Source organism: Astyanax mexicanus, chromosome 10 (genome assembly GCF_023375975.1).
Source record: "Astyanax mexicanus isolate ESR-SI-001 chromosome 10, AstMex3_surface, whole genome shotgun sequence".
NCBI classification, from domain to species: Eukaryota; Metazoa; Chordata; class Actinopteri; order Characiformes; family Acestrorhamphidae; genus Astyanax; species Astyanax mexicanus.
This window is the reverse complement of record NC_064417.1, coordinates 25,364,521-25,387,388: the sequence shown is the minus strand read 5'-3', so window position 1 is coordinate 25,387,388 and position 22,868 is coordinate 25,364,521. Positions and strand designations below refer to the sequence as shown.

At 39.0% G+C, this 22,868-nt stretch overlaps 1 protein-coding gene across 12 annotated transcripts in view; it reads left to right on the top strand.

Moving 5' to 3' along the window:
- The window catches only part of prom1a (prominin 1a), a 111,105-nt gene that overhangs the window by 62,990 nt on the left and 25,247 nt on the right, over nucleotides 1-22,868 (top strand). For 7 of the 12 annotated variants that reach the window (XM_049483942.1, XM_049483940.1, XM_049483950.1 and 4 more), the window contains 9 exons: nucleotides 1,748-1,953; nucleotides 16,886-17,006; nucleotides 17,264-17,327; nucleotides 17,478-17,567; nucleotides 18,462-18,485; nucleotides 19,608-19,831; nucleotides 21,132-21,206; nucleotides 21,449-21,512; nucleotides 21,622-21,781. In XM_049483942.1, coding sequence (XP_049339899.1) covers nucleotides 1,748-1,953; nucleotides 16,886-17,006; nucleotides 17,264-17,327; nucleotides 17,478-17,567; nucleotides 18,462-18,485; nucleotides 19,608-19,831; nucleotides 21,132-21,206; nucleotides 21,449-21,512; nucleotides 21,622-21,781 — 1,028 coding nt within the window. The remainder of the gene's footprint in view (nucleotides 1-1,747; nucleotides 1,954-16,885; nucleotides 17,007-17,263; nucleotides 17,328-17,477; nucleotides 17,568-18,461; nucleotides 18,486-19,607; nucleotides 19,832-21,131; nucleotides 21,207-21,448; nucleotides 21,513-21,621; nucleotides 21,782-22,868) is intronic. The other 5 variants (XM_049483945.1, XM_049483943.1, XM_049483941.1 and 2 more) reach the window with 1 other exon arrangement.

The window sequence follows — 22,868 nt, the reverse complement described above, 5'->3', positions numbered from 1 at the left end:
TGACGCAGAAGTACCAAACGATGAGGTCATTACGAATACCATTAAATTTCCCCTTTCTTGAACCGTTTGCTATTTTTAGCCCAGTCATGACCTGAAATAAATAGACCACCAGATCTATTGAGTTACAGGGGATTTTAGAGTCGACAGCTCAATCACTGCATTGAGTTCCCTCAGCACTTCTCTCTGTAATCCCACCCAGTCAAGCTCACAACCACACTAAAGCCCGTCTGTGCTGATGAGAGCTGAAAGACTCAGGTAATACCCTGCAGCTCGGCACTGGATTGTGGGGAGCATGCGAGCGCTACAGATTTGTCTTCGTGATTTGAGGATGAGTTGGAAGTTTAAGAGCTTGAAACTATCATGTGCTCTGAAAAAGAACTCTAGAACTTTTGTCTTTGTTGGCCTTTAGAAAATAAGTAGCTTAAAAAATAGTTTGCCAAGTCTTGATAAAATTTTTTATTGTATGATATATTGTCCCAGAAATAACTGCAAATAATTATATAAAGATTTTTTTTTATGCCACTAGTATAATAATAGTCTAATAATGCAATTACACCCTTTTAAAGGGGAACTCCTATGTGAAAATGACTTTAGGTGTAGCATAAAAAGTATGAATCTTTGTTGAATATCCCACCTCCACAGTCAATTGTAGCCCGTTTGTCCAAACACCATTTAGAGTGGGTGATATTATATTCTTGCCCCTGCAGAAAAATCGCTTTTTACACCATTATCCAGCTTAAAGTAGCTCCACACCTCATTGGTAGAATCAGGAGAGCCCTGGCATTTAAAATGAGGCATTAATAACTTTAAAAGTACATAAGAAGTTTATTAAAAACCACTGTTTACATCCCATAAAGTAACCTACAAGTCATGATCAGTAGAGTGATGAGCACGTTCTTGCACAAACGTGAACCCTTCTGTCTTCATTTCCCTTCGCCTATTCCTCTGATATACCATCTGAAGCTGTAGTCCGGGCACAGCACACATCCCGGCCTTGTCTTCTTCATGTATACAGCATGTACTTCCGTCAACATTACATGCTTGTCACTCTATTGATCATGACTTTACTTTAAGATGGTGGGGCCCAAAGATGTAGGTTACGCTACGGGTTGTAAACAGTGTTTTTTAGTACTTTAATAACTTCTTTTGCACTTTTAAAGTTCTTAATGCCTCGTTTTAAATGTCAGGGCTCTCTGGATTCTACCAATGAGGTGTGGAGCTACTTTGAGGCTGGATATCAGTGTAGAAAGCAATGTATTTGCAGGGGCAAGAATATGCCCCATATCACCCAGTCTAAAGGGTGTTTGGACAAGTAGAATAAAATTGCTGGATCTTGGAAAGCTGCGATAGAACGGAGTTGGGTCATTCAACAAAGGTTAATACTCTTTATCATGTTTCATTACACCCAAAGTCACACCGGAGTTTTCCTTTAAAGAGCAATGGACTTTTTAGAAATTGGAAAGTAAACAACCCCCCCAACCCCCTCAATCAGAACAATACCAACAACATTAGACGTCCCTTTTATGTTCATCATTTGACTGACCCCTGAACCCCCCCCCCCTCCTTCTGTCATTAGTTGTGTCAGTGCTAGACATACATTACCTCCAGCAGCCCTTCATCCCTCAGTGTTGTGTGTAGCAATGGAGGATGTGTTCCAAAATACACCATAACCATAATACTGCAGACATGCTGTATAACATGAAGTGTGTTGTACCGTGTGCGTGCGTGTGTGTGTGTGTGCGTGCAGGTGATTTACTATGAGATCGGGTTTGTGGTGTGTGCGGCACTGGGGCTGCTGTTTGCGGTTCTGCTGCCGATCGTGGGCCTGCTGTTCTGCATGTGCCGCTGCTGCGATAACTGTGGAGGGGAGATGCACCAGAGACAGAGGAAGAACGCAGACTGCCAGAGAGGACTGCTCACCACACTCCTCCTCACCACCACCTTCATCATCACGTAAGTGTGTGTCTGCTTCTGTGTGTAAAAGCGCTAATTTCCTTTCGTTGTTTGGAGAACAATTAGAGGTAAACTAATACAAATACCGTATTTTTCACACTATAAGGCACAGCGTAGTATAAGGTGCACTATCAGTGAACATCTATTTTCTTGTCTTTTTCAACATTTTTTTCTGGTCTATATAAGGTGCACTGGATTATAAAGCACATTTTAAGAGACACTATAAGGACCTTATAATCAGCAGGTCTCTCCACAGGGTGGCAGTGAGGGTAGCCAACTAATTTAAGTAAAGCTAAGCTAAGTTAACAAAACTGTAATAAAAAAGACTTTCTTTTTTCAAGTTAAACGAGCACTGGATGTTAATTAACACAGATTTCTCTCCTGAAAACTGTTTATTTGGGTGAGTAAAGCACTTCCATTTATTTACAGTAAGCTTAGATTCCTAAATTTCTCCAGCACTAAGGCTGGAGCATTAGCATTACTGGCTAATTGCTCTAGCGGTGCTACCAGGGTTAGGAGCAGGTTACAAGCAGATGGTGAGTTTGGTTAGCAGGTAATGCTAATGCTATTTCAGCAGTGCTAGCCGGGGTTAGGAGCAGACTACAGGCCTATAATAGCCGGGGTTAGGAGCAGACTACAGGCCTGTATAACACTGTACTTCAGCGAAGTGACTTTACTGCTCCTTACAACCTGACTGATAAACTTCATACATAGTGTGCACCGGATTTTAATGCATACTGGCGATTTTTTGGGGAAAATTAACGGATTTTAAATGAGCCATATAGTGTGACAGTATACGGTAATACAGAATGAAAGGTTAGAGCCTGCTTGTGCTATTAAAGAGTTGTTTTTAAAACCCTATGTTATATAATGCACCAACAAGTAAATTTGTGACTTTGTTTGAAGTGAAATATGTTGTATATTCTGTTTTAAAAGCCTATTTACCACTTTATTTTTGCTAATGTAAGAAACTAAGTAAACTTCATTTTGGCTTTACTGAGGGTTTGTGGAAAAAACAGCTCACATTAATTAGCTGGTTTAAGTCACTGAGGTAGCCAATAGCCAGATACCTTGGCCTGGCTTAGCTTAGCCTATCTATACTCTATACCTTCTAAGGCTGTAACAAATACTTTTTGTAACTTTTCTAGAGTCTTATTGGATAAGTGTGCAATCCTCTCTGGGTCAACATCAGTGTCTAATCACCATGATGTCTGGTTAGTTAGCTAAAGAGCTAAAGAGAGTGTAGCTGGGTCTTCTAGGATTAGCCGTTAGCCTAGCATCTAGCTGTAGAAGGTTAGGTAGGTTAGGTAGTTGTAGTTAGTTTGATTTACCTGTTTTTTTTAACCATAGAGTTGCACAAGGCATTGGAAGCTCTACAACAGCTAATACTAAAGTGCTTATACTACAACAGCATAAACAAATTCAATGCTTTAGATGGCATCTGTAGCCAGTTAGAGCACTGAGGAGGTTAGCTAACGTGGAAATACCAACAAACTAAAGTGGACTCACTTAACTTAAACAACAAGCAATACTACTGTAAATTATTGTAAACCACTTATAATGAATGGTCAATCTAATCACTACATATAACTCAACATGTAAAAAAAATAAATAATAATATTGGTTATTATCTAGATGTGACCTGTTTCAAAGTATTTAAATAAATACTTTATCTTTAGACAAAAGGAAGCACTTTTTTGGCTAAAATATTGTTTTAGTACGAAGATCATGATACTACACTTGGTAACAGTATTGAAGTCAAAAATTGGTATTGTGACAAACCTACTTTGTGTTCCTTTTTAAACAGAAATGCTTAACATTAGCATTATTGTAGATGTTGCTTTTACTTTCAAATGGCTACCACTAGTGCGCAGGGTTTGTTTCACAGTTCTGTTGTACTTCTGTATGTGGGTTTTGCTTTCGAAGGTGGAACAGCAGTGTATGAGGTTCATGTTTTTTGTCATTTCCATGTTCCGAACTTTTGTTATTCAACTGTTCCAAGATAAATACAGTTTCCATTTGCAGGACTCCACAGTCTTCACCTTTAGTTGAGAAATAAATAAATTCAAGTAATTCCATGCTTTAGGTTTTGGCCGTCACTTCTTAATAATGTAGTTCAGCTTGGTGGCACTACTCTGCATTCAGTTCCAGTGTAGTTAAAGACCCAGAGCTCTTATGACTTGCACAAATGGAGCAAACGCAGGGCTTGGGGGCAGAGGGAGAAATGTGAACGGTGTGTGTTTGATGTTTTGCTTTATGGCTTTGACTGGGTGCTTCTTTATTAGAGATTCCACAGTCCAGACCCGGCTGCCTGCATATGAGGAGTCCAACCGTCTTACATATTAAATCTCTAGAGCCAGGAGGCACCAAGGCACTCCAGCTCTAATGAAGCTATTACAGTGTCTGGGACAGCGAGGCTACCCGGCGCGCTCTCCTCATCACGGCTACATTACAGAGAGGCAGAAAGAGGCTCAGCAACGGTTAGAGAATGTCAAGCACCTGCTAGTTCTCAGCAGTGAAGCAGTGGAGCAGTGAAAATGTTACAGGAGACGCAGAGTGGGGCTGAAAAGCCATTGTTAAAAGTGTTGCCCATTTGGATGGTCGTGGATGAGCTCTTGGCCTCAAGCAGTTCCAAGAAGAATCTTTATCCACTTTAGAGAATTGATTTTATTTCAGGTTTAATCCAACACTATGAGAGATATATTGGGTAATCCGTTCAATGAGACAATGTGCCAGGTTCATAAACTATACTTCACTCTGAAGTGAAATAGCAAATAGCGCCACGGCAACACGTTTGCTCATTCATAAACAATGATTACTGGTATTTTTCACGAGTTTTACATATTTTAGTTCTATATAATGTCTTAGACAGGTCTTAATTATACAGCATGTAAACACAATTGAAACAAAATTATAGCTTTGTTTTGCTCTTATTTGAAGATTAATGGCAAAATGTGGCACCACTGTTCTATTTTCATGTATTAGCATATAAGCTGACAATTCATTACTCAAAACCGACACACAAAAATACATAATTGGTAATGAATGGTGTGGTGTAGCAAGTGACAGTTTTTTCTAACTCATGGCTGTCCAAGGTTTGATATTCAGGCCAGACAAACACACCACACTATAGAGGTGGGCGGTACCGGGAATTTTGGTATCGATCTGATACCAAGTAGGTGCAGGGCCAGTATTGCCGATATCGATACCAATACCGATACTTTTTCATATTTAAGCTTCATAGATCCAAAGGATCCAAAAGTAGAATAGAATTTTGCTGAAATACTTTATTATCACAAGCAACATTTTTGTTTACAAACAGTTGAACAGTAACAAAAGATTTGCCTTAACATTAGGAAAATAAATATTTTTTGACATAGAGTAATACAAACATACAAAAATAAAATAAACATTCTCCCCTCACTAGACATCTTTTCTATTTCTCTCTTTCTTTGTTTCTTTTTTCAAATAGAATCATTCTTAGTATTTTCTTCCTTTCAGAGAGAGACAGAGAGAAAGCTTGAGTATCGATGATAAATATCAGTACCAGCATTGGTATCAATATTATCGATATTTTGATCGATCCGCCCACCTCTACCACACTACTACAATAAGAATCCGAGGGCAAGACTCCTTTTTCCTGCAAGCTGGTTATGACTATTTTTTATCACTTGGTAATAACAAGATTTCACAGTTTCACTATCAGTATCTCTCTTCCACTTTTTTAGTCAATATGATCATAAGAAATTTAGGGATTACAAAATAAATGTTGTGGCAAATGTTGTCTTTCCAGGTATCCCATGGTGTGAGCAATTAAAAACAACCTCAGTGCTGAAGCAAGAAACATTGGAAGGCTCACAAGGGGGTTTTCATGCTCCTCTGTTCAAAACCACTTTTAAATGATTAGTAAAAGGTCACTGTACCAACAAGTTGCTATGATCTGGTGTAACAATGATTGCATCTTCCATTTGTTAGACAGACTTTAACTTGAGAAAGGTAAAGAAATGAAATTGCGTCTGTTTTGATAATCAAACACAGAAAGCCAGATGGTAACATAGACATGAACACACTCTGAAACACTGGCATTCAACCACTTCACATGCCACAGGCTTCAGAGATCATGTGCAAATAAATATGTTAAAGTTATAATTCTATATACATTTGGGCATTAACTGATATTTACTGGAAAGCCATTAACCATTCACTTTAGTAAAACCAAATTATTGCATGTGCTATTATTGTCTTTTACAGAGAATGAAATAGCAAAAAGTATCCCCAAATTGAAGAATCACCTTATAATTCTACTACATTGCTCTAAGTTTGGAGTTATGTTTTCCACTTATCTTTTAAGTACATTCCTTTCTGCATTTGATTTCTTAATCAATAAGCTAATTTGTAAAAAATCCAATATTCCATTCTCTTTTGGCTTTGCTACATCAAGTTCTTTTATATCAAAATAAATAAGTAGGCAGCCACCGTTTAAGAAGTGACATTATAAAAGAGAACAGTAGATTAAAATGCAGACGTCGTCTCTTTCATGCCTCTATAGTAAAGGCTTCTTCTGAGCTTTGTTGGGTTTGTTTTGCTGAGCAATGCCAGCTCGGCTCCGGTCCCTTTTTTTCCACCTGTCTTTTATCCGTTTGTTCCCTTGCCTGTCTGTTTCTGAGTCTCCTGGGTACATTTCTTTCTTTCTTTCTTTTTGGCTGTGTCCTCATTCTCTCTCCCCTGACTATTTTCACACACTCTGGGGCAAGGCCGTCTCTGCGTCTCTCCTTCGGAATAGCGGGAGCGCTTCATACGAGCTGAATAATTAAAGATACGGCCCAATTAGCGCCCACAAATGATGTCCTATTAGCGCCATCATGCTTGGGAAAAGGAGAGGAGCGCTTCTCAGGGACGCTGTCAGCACGCGGTGACACGCAATGGTCTGATGGTCAGACATGGCGAGAGGCTTTAGGCACCGAAGCTTTTATTTTTAGCTCTTTCGTCCAACGCAGCATGAAGTATCAGGGTTTATCTCGGCAAGATGCTCTCACCAAAGACTCCCTGCATGCTTCCCTCATTTAATCCATTATTCGGAAGCTGGCCGCAAGCGATGGCGTGTAATTCGGTTTTGCGTTATGTGCTTAATGCATTAATTTGAATAAAGGCACAGCCTCTGTTTACTGTGTCGTGTTGCAGGACTTTCGAGGCTGGCAGCGATCCTGGCGTGATGAAGTTTTGGTTGGGAAATGTCATGTTAGTGTACATATCAGCGAATTAAAGAGCAGCACACAACACTCTAAATGTCAGATATATACTGAAGATATCATGGTATCAGTATATACACTGACCAGCCAGATCATTAAAAACACCTGATACCAAGTCTAATATTGTGCACATTCCTCTTGTTCCACCAAAGCAGCTCTGACTTGATAAGACATGGACTCTACAAGACCTTTGAAGCGTCCCTGTGGTATCTGAACATAAAATATATCATTGCTGTCCAATGGAAAACATGCATCTCCAAAACTTTTAAAATCAACTTTACAGGAGAGAGAATAAACCTTCTTAATGTTTAATAGAAGTCAATGGAATAAAGAGTTTATTTTAGGTAATTTTGGAAAATTCCTATTGGTCCATTCATTAACAGATTTTGAAACAGTGTGTGTTTTTAAATTATGTAGAAAACTAAAAATCGTCAAAAATGGACATACTTGTTTTTTCATTGGATGGACAGCAAAGATATAGCTATTACCAGGAGATCCTTTAAGTAGCGATCAGTCGATCCTCATTCTAATACACAAGTGTTAGTAAAAGCTTATATGTAATTCCCTAAAATTTGTGTCGTCTGCCAAAGATTAGTGAGATTCTTGAAAGCTTGACTGAGTGTCTACAAACTGCTCTTCATGCCATGAACCCCTACTACTCTCACTGTAATCCAGTGCAGGTGCTTGTTTTAAAGTTAAGTGTGTGATGCATATTCAACTCCAAGGCTGGAATTTCAGCACTAAACTATCAAGCAAACAAACAAACCAACAGCTAAATGTTACTAGCTTACACAGTTACTGAAAGAAGCTGCAGCAGGCTAAGTTGCTAACTAGAATCCTGGTAATGCTACACTTTCATGTGAATCCTCCACAGGTACTGATTAAACCTTACTAAGCAGCTGTACTAACACCACTGTGTTGCTCTTGGGTGTTTCTGCACTAAAATATCTCCAAACACACAGCATTTACTCAAACCAACAGCTAATGCTTGCTGCATAATCTGAGACTGGGGCTGATTTGCATGTAAGATGTAAAGCCGGAATCTGAATCAGAGGGGCTTTTCCACTGGCATGGTGTCGGTGCCAAGATTCCTTTGCTTTTTCAATGCAAAACCACAGGTTCTCGTCCAGGAAGTCGTGCAGTTCGGCCCCACAATCTTGCTTGTCTGGAACCAGCGAATCTGTGATGCGAGCGGCCAAAGGCTGTGGCGTATAAGCATCACAAATAGTTATCTGACTTCTGTTTCAGTTTTGTGCAACACACCCACATTTACATATGTAGTGAGCTTTGGAAACATGGGCTGGATCTTAAAAAGTTTGGATTGGATGCGATTGGATTGGATTGGTCCCATCTCTGCTTCTGTGAACCTCAGTGAGCCTTGAGTGGTAATGGACCCTATTACCTGTTGACCAGTTTAACTTCTTCCAACACATCAACTTCCAAAAACTGACTGTTTACTTGCATCCTAATATGTACATCACACTCTTTAAAAGTGATCTGTCTTTTTATCTAATAATACCAATACAAAACAGTATAACCCTCCTGATCCTAGTGTAGGTTTGGTGCATCCTTATTGGATCTAGATAATCAAGGTTATTTCGATATTTTTTTTTACAGTAACTGTACTGTATAAGAATCTGTTTTTCCTTGTTTAATACTGTTTTTCTTGACTCTTTATGGGTTCTTCACTTAACGCAGCGCTTCAGTGTATAGATCAAAGCAATGTTATGCCATAATTTCAATAGCATTGCCTTGATAAAACTGAATTTTTGAATTTATTTGTACATCCATGGTTGCAGCACTGGGACAGAGTGCGCTCAGCCTTGGGCAAAACAGACCTCTTTTGGCCCTGGCTTCTTCGGTCAGCCCTGCAGCTCAGCTGGAAGCACCAACCTGTCAGCCGAGTCTACTGCTGAATATATTAACCCAAATTCTATCCAGAGAGAGAACAAGAGAGGGCAAGCTAAATAGGTCAATAATGCAATGCTGTGTATTTGTTTCTCTTCATAAGACTTCATAAATCAATAGACTTAGAATCTAAAAAAAAATTCTCTATCTATTTCAGTCAGCTGAAACTGTACAAAAATAACAAAAATAAAGGTACACTAAAATTATAATATGCCTTTGTCCACTACAAGTGGGCTGAGGGCCAAAAAGACAATATAATTCTCAATTAAAGAGAAAATAATATTTAAAAAGATAATAATCTTTGCAGTAACCATTTCTGTGTAGTTATCGTTTAGGACCTGGTCTGGCCAATCAATGTTTTATTAAGTTAAATAATTTGTGCTGCTGGTGGATTCATGAGAGAGTTTGGGGCCTCAAGAGATCCAATTTGCGCTCTTCAAACTAGCTCTTAAGATATACTGATATGGCCAAACATAATCAGATGCACTGCTTAGACATTACTTTTATTGCCATAGAAAAGTATTTAGCAATTGGAACTATTGTTGGATAGTTTAATCCATATTATTAAGATAAGGTTAAGCAGGTCTCAGGGTCATGGCAGGTTAGTGTTTATATTCTTTAATAATGGAAGGTGCCTGAGGTTTGTCCAGACATTGAAATGTGTGTATAGAGGCAAAAAGAGAAAGAGAGAGAGAGATGGAGAGACTGAGGGGATGGTGCACTGACAGTGTGTCCTAATCTGACTCTGCCTTTGGGTCTCTGTCTCTTATTAGTCCCTGTCTTTGTGTGGCCATGTATATGTGTGTGTGTGTGTGTCTTTATGTGCATTAGATAAGATACTCTACTCAGGCCCTCTAGAATTGACTGCTTTTTCGGATGCGAATAAGTGGCTAAACCACCGGAACCACTGTGTTTGTGTCTGTGAGTGTTTGTGTTTGTTTGGATGGATGGGTAAAAGTGATTCCAACATGCAAACAACAACAGACATCATTACATTCTTTGTTTGGTTATGTAAAAATGAACTATGGGCCTCTACCAAGATGTGTGCCTGAGTGAATCACAGTAGAGAACTTCCAGTTAGACATTTAAATAACTGTACACTATTTCAGAAAAATAGTCTGAAAACAGTTGGTCAAAGAGTTTTCCACAAGTTTTCCACAACTGGTTTGTTCATTATTTGCAATTATCAAACATTTCGCATTTTGCACTGTTAGCGATATCTGGTGTTAAACCACTTTTTTCTAAGTGCTATGTTTTCTGTGTTGCTAAATCAGGACCAGGAAGAGCATGGCATCTTGTAATATCTGTGTCACAGTTCCTTTTTTTACTTGTCCGGTCTAATTCCTGTTGTGATTTTTGATAGATTGGAGCATACTATCTAAAAACATAATAAAGAACTGTGAGGTTGTTTTTTGTACTTTGTTTTTATACATTGCCTACGTTCCATGTCAAGCGATGTCCATGTGGAAATGCCACCTAAATACTTATCTTCTGTGCCCTATAGTGAAAAAGAAGCCAATGTTTTTCCTTACTTACATCAAACTCTTTTATTTGAATCCACAAATGAGGTAAAAGTCAGTGTTTAATAGAATGATTATATGTTTAATATCACCAGTGCTGGGTGGAGAAGATATAAAAGAGGGTTTGAAAAGACATGAACTCGTTCTGTGCCCGGTTAAGCGTGTGTTGTGTCCTCCTTCTGTCTTGCTTGTGAATAGAAAAGGGAAATTATTGTCTTACACTTCAATTACCAGCCTGCTCTGTCCTACTTTCTCTGCTCACACATGGGGCTTGATGTTCCGAGCTTCACAAACACATCCAACATAAAACCACAGAGCAGAACAAACACTTCCGTTTCCTTTGGAGTAGAAAGGAACCTCCGGTCCCGGTTATCCACCTTCTGCCTGCTTCAGGGAAGCGAGGACTTCTCACAAGCTCAGCAATCTGTGGGGGTCTGCTGTTGCTGGGCTGCTTATTAAACGTGGATCAGCGATGCATGTGAAAATGACACTGTCTCATGTTCAGTATCACTCCCCACCGCCTGGGCCTCTGTAAGTCCCATCTACAGTGGCGGCCTTTGTCTGGGACAGTTGCTGGGCTTCTTTATTGTGGGCCGATCGCGTTACTTCTGTGCCACCGGGAAGCCAGCAGGTAGATCTGGAACAGGAACATTGTTGGGTGAAACTGGAGCCAGCAGGTCAGTCCATGTTTAGAGAGGCAGTTAATGGGGTTCTCACCCCCACCCAGAGCCGTTACCCTCTAGAGAGGCAACTAGGAGCAGGAAGGCTGCAGCACTGGCCCCAGGCCCCAGGCCTCGTGGATAAAGTGGCACATTGTGCTGGAGAAACGCGACTCTTTTTCCAGCCAACCTGTACATTCCCCTGTGCACTGAACCAGGAAACACGAAGAAGCTGCAAATCATGATGACACGATGATCTGGCCTGATCTATGGCCAAAAATGGTCTCCTTGGACCAAACGTAGACGATCCAGGAAGATATCTCTCAAGGATGAAGGGTCTTCAGATGGTTCCTTAAGGAAAGTCAAAGAAAAAAACACTTTTAGTTCCACAAGCAATTATGTTTCATAAGAAACCAACCACTGTGACATTAAAAAAGGTTCTCTCTAGTTCTCTTAAATGGTCCTTACACACTCATCTCTACATTCACAGAAGGGCTTTGTAAGATGTTTGGTGTTACTTGCATAGAAGATGTGGTTTAAATGAGTGGGGCTTTAAAGCCAAATGTTGTTTGTTGCCCCACTTGCATTTATCCCCAGGTATCTCTGATAATTCAGTAGAAGACAGTGAGGCACAGCTATGTGCCATATAAAGCTCTAGGGAAAAAAAAGAGACCACTTAAAATAATGAGTTTCTTAGATTTTACCAAATTGAAAACCTCTGGAATGTAATCAAGTGGAAGATGGATGATCACAAGCCATCAAACCAAACTGAACTGCTTGAATTTTTTGCACCGGGAGTGGTATAAAGTTATCCAAAAGCAGTGTGTAAGACTGGTGGAGGAGAACATGGCAAGATGCATAAAAACTGTGATTTAAAACCAGGGTTATTCCACCAAATATTGATTTCTGAACTCTTAAAACTTTATGAATATGAACTTGTTTTCTTTGCATTATTTGAGCTCTGAAAGATCTGCATCATTTTTGTTAGTTTAGCCATTTCTCATTTTCTGCAAATAAATGCTCTAAATGACAATATTTTTATTTGATATTTGGAAGAAATGTTATCTGTAGTTTATACAACAATGTTCATTTTACTTAAACGTATACCTATAAATAGCAAAATCAGAGAAGCTGATTCGTAAATTGAAGTGGTCTTTTAATTGTTTCCAGAGCTGTATGTATACACACCTTATGGACAGAAGTAAAAAAAACTTCTGGGCTCAGAGGGATCTGGGATGAACCATCATTGTATTTAGACGAATCAGTATTTTAGATCGTTTTTGGAAGAAATCAACACTGTGAGCACCAAAAAAGAGGGTATGGGTGCTGGGCTGAGCTGCTGGGGGTTTTCATCACTGTTTCCACTTACAACTGTCCTCTCTATTAGACTTCTACCTAGCTGCTCCACCTTGTAGATAACAAATATCAGAAAGAAAAGTGCATCTGTTGCCTTGATCAGCAGTCACAGAACACTGTTGTTGGACTGTATTCTCAGTTTATCAGGTGTTTAAAAACTCCAGCAGCACTGCTGTGACTGTTCCATTTGTACCTGCCCAACGCAAACTTAAACATCACCGCTATGCTATGCCTGTGTCACTGCAGTGCTGAGAATGAAAGGCCCACCACCCAAATAATAGCTGCTCTGTGGTGATCTGTCTGTGGGGCCTTATCATTGTAGAACAGGGTAAAATGAGTATAATAAACTATACAAAGAAACAGATACAGAACTACAGGCTGTAATTCTAAAACTGCAGAGCTACAAAGAGCTCATATATGATCAATGGAGCTGAAAAATAGATAATTGGTGTAGAAACAAACAAGGAGGTGGTTATATTGTGTAATTGTGCTTTATCAGTCTAGGCTTCTGAGGTTGTTTAATTTTGTAATTGATATTTTTCTACTATACATTCCCTCAATGAAACTAAATTAGCTGCTGTCTACAAAAAACGACAGCTAATAATGAGTCTGCTGCTCTGACGAAATCGTCTTAATAAGGTGTCGCTTCTTGTTTACACATTTATTTTGGCGCTGTCACACCTGCATGGTGGTGTTGTCTCAGAACTGTTTCAGGCACATTATCAGGTTAAATCCCCTGGGATTCTGAGCTCAAGTTGAGGAACGGTTCACACGTCTCTTCCTTTTGGCATCTCTCTTATTTCTCTCGAGTCTCGTCTCCTGATTAATTTAAGGTGACTCTGAGCGCGCATTTGCAAGTTGTGCCTGAGTGAACTCAACCGGGGAACAGGCTCTGTCATCTTCAATGCCACTTTGTTCTTGGCCAGTCTTGGTTCTCCTGACCCCAGTGGGCAGAGATAGCATGTTTACTGACGGACAGGGATGAAGGAGGAGAGCAAACGTGAGGGGGAGGAGGGAGAGGGGATAACAAAGCCTCTTTGTAGTGGGGAGGCCATTTTGGGTCCCTTTGGACTGTGGCATGTTAACGTTCCAAAAAGACAGGAGAATGGTGCAGCAGGGATCATCTCTACATTTTTCAGAGGATTTTAGAAACAGTACCCAGTAGACTAGGACTGGCTTAAATAATTTGACAACTTGGTTTTGAAATTGATTAATTGCTTTGATTAGTAATTGTTAGACCTTTCCCAATAACTATTTTTGTTATTTAGACTAGTCGTGTAAAAAAAAAAATCAATATATAAAATTATTGCAGTATTTTGTTTTGCAATACATATTTTTTTTTTAAAACATATTATCGACTGATTCGTTTACATGTACAGTTTGGTGTCAGATTGTGCTTACATTTTATATTACAATATATTGTGATATACTGAATTGTAACCCATATATTATGATGCATATCATATGGCCCTAATATCTTATTGTATTTTTCACACCATAAGGCGCATCTGATTATAAGGTGCACTATCAATAAATGTATTTTTTATGGTCTATTCTCATACATAAGGTGCACCGGATTATAAGGCGCATTTTATGCAACATGTAACTAGTTGTAGAAACAGGGGTGTCACCATGTTTTCCTTCCAAATTCAGCAGCTAAGTTAAGTAAACAAAACTGTAATAAACAAAAAAACATTTCAGGCGAGTCAGACAAGTTAAAGGAGCGCTGGATGATTTCTCTCCTGAAAACTGTTTTTTTGGATGAGGAAAGCGCTTCTATTTATTTACAGTAAGCTTAGATTTATATATTTTCACTATAGCTGGAGCATTAGCATTAGCAGCTAACTGCTATGCTCGGTTAGTGGCTAAAGTCACCCGACAGCACTACACTGAGGAACCCTGAGTGTTCCGGTAAGCCCAGGTGATATTAGATAGTGGTTTGTTGCACGTAGCTTGTTTTAACACGGTAAACACGCAGCCTACAGTCGAATATACTTACCTTCAAACAGCCAAAGAGCTAGTGATTAGTGTTTTTAATAGCTAATGCTAATACTGCTGGAGAACTAAACTGAAACTCATGTGTAATGCTGTACTTCAGTGGAGTGACTTTACTGCTTTTTACAACCTGACTGGTAAAATTCATCAATAAGATGCACCGCATTATAAGGCACACTGATGATTTCTTGGAAAATTAAAAAAATGTAAGTGCGCCTTATAGTGCAAAAACGATGGTAATATTTTCAAAATTCTATTTCTGTTTTTCACACAGTTCTTTGAGATTAACACTGTTTTTGGTTCAGACTCTTCCTTAGTAGAAATTAATGGAGGGCTTTGATACCCTACATAGCAAATATAAAAAAAAATACTTGTAACACCAAACTATCAATAACAGGTACCACAGCAACCGTGTGGAAACACCATAGTTACTACCTGGGATACTATAGCAGCTGATCAACAACCAAGCAACATCATGGCACCTGCCTAAAATGCCACTAGGGTCCACCTAAGATTCACAGCAACCGGTGGGAATAGCATTAGTTGTTCAACCATAATAACAAAAACCTGCTTTTCTCTGCTTTTCAACAGTGACCACAGTAGATAGCCTCTATAGTCTTATCCATAGTTTTGAGATGAGTTGTGGTGGTGACCATCCAATATCCTGAGCTCAATCATTTTCTTGTCGCTGATTGCAATCAAATCCTCCCAACAGGGCACCCCGTAGTGGCACCCCAACCACAGCAGGATAAACTCCTTCTTTTAAATACCCTTGATTTCAAAATAAACAATGAATGAGCCGGTATTCCAATGAAGTGTGAAGCTTTGTTAACACTAAACATAGTAAAATTGCAGATGTGCTTTCAAGTACATTGCTTTCAATGAGATGAGTGGCACAAATATCGACATATTAAACAGAGTTGCTCGGCCACGAGCAGTGAATGCTGCACATCAGTGTGTGAAAACATCTCAGCATTGAGCTTCGGATGCATTAATTAATAGCTGTAGTAATTATCTGGCTAATAAATCAGGTTAAACTGGACCTAAACAGCCGTTTAGTTAAAATAAAACAACTATATTTGATAGTTGACTAGGATCAAGTTCAGATCATGTTCTCACCACAAACTAACTGCTCTGTAGTTCGTTTGGAACTGGCCTGAGACTGAGACTACCTCGTCTAGGGGTCTTGATGTGGTTGTTTTGGTCTGCACCCAAATGTGATTATTGTTTTTACATCTGCTCAAACCAACCTCACCAAGAGTGCAGATGAAACGGAGTCCTTGTTAACCAGACAAGTAGTGCTGGTGTGAAAACACCCTAAGTTAGCAACTCTTTAGTGGAACCATCACATCCTGTTGTCAATCTAAAGTAAGCAGAATGTACTGTCTATACCGGAAGTTCATTTGTGCACTTCCTCCTCAGCCAGGAAATGCAGTCATTTGACCAAGCTGAGGCTGATCTACTATTCATTCTAAGCGTTCATTTGTTTAATGTGATTCCTCCTAAAAGGAGCCAATTATAGAGTTGCATACTGCCAGCGGCCGTGGGAATGATTCATATGGCTGACGTAATTCTCTCAAAGCGCTTTTTTTTACTATTCATTACATAATCTACAGCATTTACTTTGTTCCAGAACCCCACCACCATGCAAATCCAACCTGATCAGCGAGACATCCGGACCTGTGCTCCATGCAGTTTTGTTCTTTTTGGTTTTTTTTTTTCCTTTCTTTCTTTACACACGCCTCCCACTGGTTCCTAGGGCAGTCTCACAAATTTGTCCTCCTTTTCTCAATCATTGAGTCGAATTAGATGAGTATGAGTGAGATGAACAGAATATGAGAGCAGGCTGTGGACTGCATACAAATAATCAGTTAAGCTTTTCTTTGTTTAAAAACATTCAGCTTTATGACTTTGGGAGATGTTCCTCTCTCCATAAACATCATTTCCAATGGAGGTTCATTATTTCTGAGAATTGTGGATTGATCATCATTGTCAGAATGTCTACTATCTACAGGAGACCATGAAAGTGTCATGACTTTAGAGAGACTGATCTGTGGGAAAACCAGTGCAGAGTTTTAGTGGTGAGCAAGTGCTGCCTCCTACTGATCTTCCATGTCACTACCACCCTAGTTACTTCTTACTTAGTACAATCATAATAGGGTCTCTGGAGATCATGGTATCCGTATGGGCGTCGGTTAGGGATTTCAAATGTTTATTGTTGTCTTTTCTCTCATCTTGTTCACAGGGCTGGAGTCCTGTGTGCATACGCAGCCAATCAGCACCTGAGCTCTCAGCTGAAGAACATGAGGAGGCTGGTAAACAGTAACCTGAGGGATTTACACACCTTCGCCAACGATACGCCAGCGGTAAGCTCTCAAAACTTAAAGTTGCAGTACAGAATCACACAACATTGGTTAGCGTTGACTTATGGATATGATGTATGTTCAAAAGTATATATAAACCCATCCTAATTAGTGAAATTATTGTAGTTTTATCCACATTTAGTTTTATCCGCATTTAGTTTTATCCCCAGAATTCTCTAGAATTAAATGACCTTAAGTCACATATGGGACAAAGTTTCTTCATTATTGTGACTCTCTGTTTTTCCTTTATCTTATTGCAGCAAATCGATTATCTAATATCTCAGTATGGAACTGCCAAGGAGCAAGTGCTCTGTGACCTGGACAGTGAGTATATAATGTTTTATTAGTATTGATTTAATGGAGTAAATACTTAAATTAATATTTAAAAATGCATTGTTTGGGTAAGGGCTGGCATTTCCCATAAGAATCTCTCAGTGGATGGTTGTTTAAATAACTGTTTGTGTCTGTGCGCAGATGTAGGTGTGTTGTTGGGTGGAAAGATACATGACGAGCTGGGGAAAGAGGTGCGACCTGCTCTCGACGGAGTGCTGAATATGGCTGGAGGTAATCAGGGCTCTCTCTCTCTCTCTCTCTAGTTCTGTCTATCTCTCTCACGCTTTCTATTTATCTCTTGCTCTCTCTGTCTCTCTCTTACTCACTTTCTAGCTCTCACCTGCATTTGTTTTAACCCCTAAAAGTTTAGAGTTATTACCATTTTTTATTATTCCTTTTTATTATTATTTTTTTATTATTATTTATTTTATTATTAGATAAAACTAGAAAACATAACTGCATAGTCATTTACTAATGTAGGACTTATGTATACATTTCGTAATTATATACTTAATTATATCATGTATTTTTCTATTACAGTTTAAGTCTGCGCTTATGTATTTATTTTACTGTAAACATTTGAAAAAAGTTTCTATATCTATTTATTTTTGATCTGTTCTTCTATTATTTTATACAAGTGTCAAATAAGTGGTGTCAGATACAATTTAAGAATCTTCACATTTGACTGAATTCCCATGTGTAGAATTAAAATATACTAAATAAAATACTTTTAAAAATACTTAATACTTAATACTAACTTAATTAATTCAATAGTCAATACACATAAAATAATCTAAACAAATAGCTAATTTTGAATTTGAATTGTATTTTTGATTTCCCCAAAAAACATTCATATTTCCATATCTGTCTTAAAACCACAGTTAAAAAATAGCAACTGGAAACTGGTTGTGTAAGATTAACTATGACTGTGTCTTTATAAAAAAAAAACATGTACATGTTGGATATGAGCCTTTTACTGTAGTTCATGTGCCATTGACCTCTGGGGGTTAAATCCTCTATTTTCCCTCCTCTCTTTATATTTTGTATTCTGTTGATGATAAATGATAAAACCATAAGGTTCTTTACTTGTGTTTTAAAAATTCTCTCTTGTCTTTGGCCAATTAGTCAAAGTGGAGAAAGCCATGAAAGGTAACCACTGCTAAACCCTGACTGGTTCTCCCTCTGATCCCAGTGAAACTGCTGTGCTCCTTAATTTCCCCTCAGCCTGACTCTTTCCTGAGTAAAACCTGTACCCAGGCTAACCTGCCCATGTCCTTTCCTCACAACATGTTTACTGAGTCGTGACTGAGAACTCAGAATGCTAACACTGCTAATAACGAATGGAAGCTAGTATAAGCTAGTAGCATTTAAATTTTATCCTGGTTAGCATTATGCTAGTGACAAAAGTAATAATTCAGTGTTAGCAGTGTTACTGTTTTTGAGTGAGGTGTTTTTTAAGATTAAACTGAAGTTAAACAGCATTTCCCCCTGATCTCCCATGTTGGCGTTTTTTCTGCATGTTAGTGATTTAACAGATTTGTTCTGTTCTAAGATACCTTGTAAATTTGCTGTTGTTCTAATGTTTAACTATGTATTATGTAATATAGAGTATCCAACAAAATCCCTCACATTTCTGCTATTTTTAAAACATCTTTTGGGGGAAATTAAACTTGAATATTTTTAGTAGTAGTAGACAGTGTTCACCTTGTATAGCAGTATAGAGTTGCTGGCCACTATTTGAGCTTTCTATAGTGAACTGGTCATTTGCGCTTTGCGAGAATTCTTTTAGGGGCGTGTCCTGTGTCTTCGGTATCATGAGGGAGCAAAAAATACGCCTTGCGCAAAAGGCATGTACTAATAAACCAATCAGTGTGTCAGTCGTCTTTCCCTTTAAGAGCCAGACGCACTCTGAATTTGGTGCAGCTGACCTGCATGTTCACGCTACGCCAGCAAATCATGGAAACAGCTCACCAAATCCTCAACCTATTCTTTATATGGCTGTGTGATTAGTTATATTTAGGAGACAGTAAAACTGCTATTCAATCTGTACCCTGATTACCCAAGTTTAATTTCTCTAGTCTTAAAAATATATAATAAAGTACAGTATTTGCAGAAATTTGAGGGCTGTGAACACGTTTGTTGCATACTGTATAATATATACAGTGTATATATATATACATATATTAATGTACGTTAATATACATTAATCATTTGTAATATATAAGAATTTTGTATAGAACATTTTAATATATTTATGTATTATCCTGACAGTGATGAGGGACACTAAGGAGGCTCTGGAGAACGTGAGCGTGACGTTGGAGACTCTGCAGGAGGGCACAGGAAAGCTGCAGTTTAACCTGAGCGTGGTGCGAGCAGGCCTCAGCAACGCCCTCAGTGACCCGGCCTGTGCAGATGCCCTGTCAGTCACTGGAGACATCTGCCAAAACATCCGCAGCTCCCTCGCCCAGCTCGAGATTAGCGCCAACTACTCAAGGGTACAGTTCATCTTCTCTCTGTTCTCCCACAGTTTTAAGCGCACTACTGAATACCACTTTAAAACAATGTATATAGTGGCGCAGAGTGGTCCAGCGATCTAAAGTGTTGCCACTATGAGAGGGAGGTCGCAGGCTCGAACCCCCACTCATGCAGCTTTGCCATCCAGCTGTCGGCACCCAGAGGGAGCAAAATTGGCCCTGCTCCCTCCGGGTGGGTAGATGGCGCTCTCTTCCCACATCACTCCTAGGGTGATGTCCGCAGCACAGGGCATCTGTGAGGTGATGTATCAGAACTGAGTCGCTGCACTTTCCTCCGAGCGCCCTGGCTGCTCGGCAATGCTGCATCAGCAGCAGCTCGAAAAGAAGCGGTGGCTGACTTCACATGTATCAGAGGAGGCGTGTATTAGTCTTCACACTAGTGATATGGGTAGTCCTAATGAGTGGGTTGAGTAATTAGCCGTGTGAATTGGGGAGAAAATGGGAAAAAGGAAAAAAAAAAAAAACAATGTATATAAATAGTGCTGTGCAGACATTTTCCGTTCATAAGATTATTTTATAATCATTTCTCTTAGCAGTAAGAGAGTTTATATTATAAAAACTCCAGATCACAATAGAACAGATACATGTAACTATAAATACAGTATAAAGGAACGAGAATTTCTCATTCTGAAGAAAGTAGTTGAGATATTTTGAGCTAGTCTAAGGAACAAAGCTTGCTTCCAGATTTCTCCTGGACGCCCCCAACCAGCACCCCCCAGTGTTTGTGTTCTATTTCATCTGCAGCTCATCTGATTTATAGTAGCACAATTACGCTTTGATTTACCAAATAATATAATGTACCATACCAAGATATTAGACTCCTTTGAGTAGAGCTACACTGTTATGAAAAACCTTTCTAATCGTAGTGTTTTACTGAGTAAAGAAACACTTATGTTGTACATCGTTGCTGTCCACTTATCTCCATTTTTGTCAAATTTTAGTTTACTACATAATTTAAACAGACAAACTGTCCCTTACAATGTGCCAAAATTTCTTGATGAACAGACAAATAGAAAATGATCTGAAATATTTTTTTTTTACATTGACTTCCATTAAAAGTTTACAAAGTTTTTTCTCTCTCCTGTGAAGTTGCTGGTTTGGAGAGAAGTGTTTTTTCATTGGACAACGACAATATGTTGTGTATATATAAATATAAATCAAATATGTAGCAACTTATAGCTTTAAAAAAGTCCCAGTTCATTGCTTTTTGGACTGCGTTTTGAGGATTTTCGAAAATGTAAAATATTTCATTATATTTCAGCTTCCTGGTGTGACCAACCAGCTGAACAAAGTAAATGATGTTCTAAGGACTGACCTCAGCCTCAGTGTTCAGAAGGTAAATTTCACTAAATCAGTGTGATGTTATTTTATTTGATGCATGTTGTCACTGTCATTATATAAATCTTATAGCTCTTTTTTTTACTTTTTGACATAATGGTAATCTGTTGTTCCATTGCATTGCATGATAAATGGTCAAATAGAAATTAGTATAAAATATATATTTTTACATTGACTTTCATTAAAAAATAACAGATATATTATTACTAGACTTTAAGACCTTCTCCTGTTACTCCTCAGGGGCTTGTGGCTTTCAATGACACACCAACCATGGTCACAGAGCAGACCAGGAACGTAGCAGAAGGTAAGCTCCATCAGTTAAAGTTTTACTGATTTTATACACCATGATCTCATACTGTTTTAAAGCCTGTCTTAAAATAAATAATAAATAATTTTCTCCTGAACTGTTGTAGGAGTCAGAAACTTGCTGGATGGCATCGGCAAGAACATCAGCAGTTTCTCCAAGCAGTTCCCAATCCAGAGTTCCCTGAACAACTTCACTGTGATGATCAGTCACACACACTCACGCATTGAGGATTACTACCCTGAGATCGACCAGATAGACTTCTACAGGTACTGTAGCCACGAGACCATTAGAACACAGATGTTACTTTTTAAACTGGCTGTCAAAATACAAAATGTTTGATGGATTGCAATCTCCCAGCTCTTAGACAGCTGCACCACTCAGAAGTGATAGGAGTTGCCATCAAGCTGCCGGCCGTCAGAGGGAGCAAAATTGGTCTTGCTCCCTCCGGGTGGGTAGATGGCGCTCTCTCCCCACATCACTCCTAGGGTAATGTCCACAGCACAGGGCGTCTGTGAGCTGATGTACCGGAACCGAGTCGCTGCGCTTTCCTCCGAGCGTTAGCGCTGTGATGCTATTCGGTAATGCTGCATCAGCAGCAGCTCGAAAAGAAGCGGTGGCTGACTTCACATGTATCGGAGGAAGCATGTGTTAGTCTTCACCCTCCTGGTGTGTTGGGGCATTACTAGTGGTAGGGGAAGTCCTAATGAGTGGGTTGGTTAATTGGCCGTGTAAATTGGTGAGAAAATGGGAAACATTTGAAATAAAAAAATATATAAAAAAGTGATACGAGTTTACACACTCAAGCTGGCTTTTTGCTGCCTTATGAAACTGCCCTATGTTTATTATACTAATTCCTTAGTGTTGCCAATACAATAGATACAGATTATCCACAAAGCCTTTTTGTATAATGATTAAAGACTTTTTTATAAACTATTTTTTACATTACATTACATTACATTACATTACATTTGGCAGACGCTTTTGTCCAAAGCGACTTCCAATAGTGAAGTACAAAAGTAATAGAAGTTAAGATAAAACATTTTTTAGATAGGGCTGAAGGAGATCGAAGGGAAATAAAGGGATAGAGAAGTGAAGGAGGGGAAGAAGGAAATGAGATTAGAAGTAGTTAGTGTGTTAGAGGTGTTAAGGGAGTAAGTGCGGCTCTGCTCTCCTGACTCTTCTCTTCTCTGAACAAGAAAGAAACTCTTCAACAGTGCTCTTTGAAGAGCTCTGTCTTCAGGAGTTTATTAAAGATAGTGAGAGATTCTCCTGATCTGGTAATGGAAGGTAGTTTGTTCCACCATTGGCCTATTTTAATGAAATAATGTGGGAGACCCAAAAAAAGAGGCTACA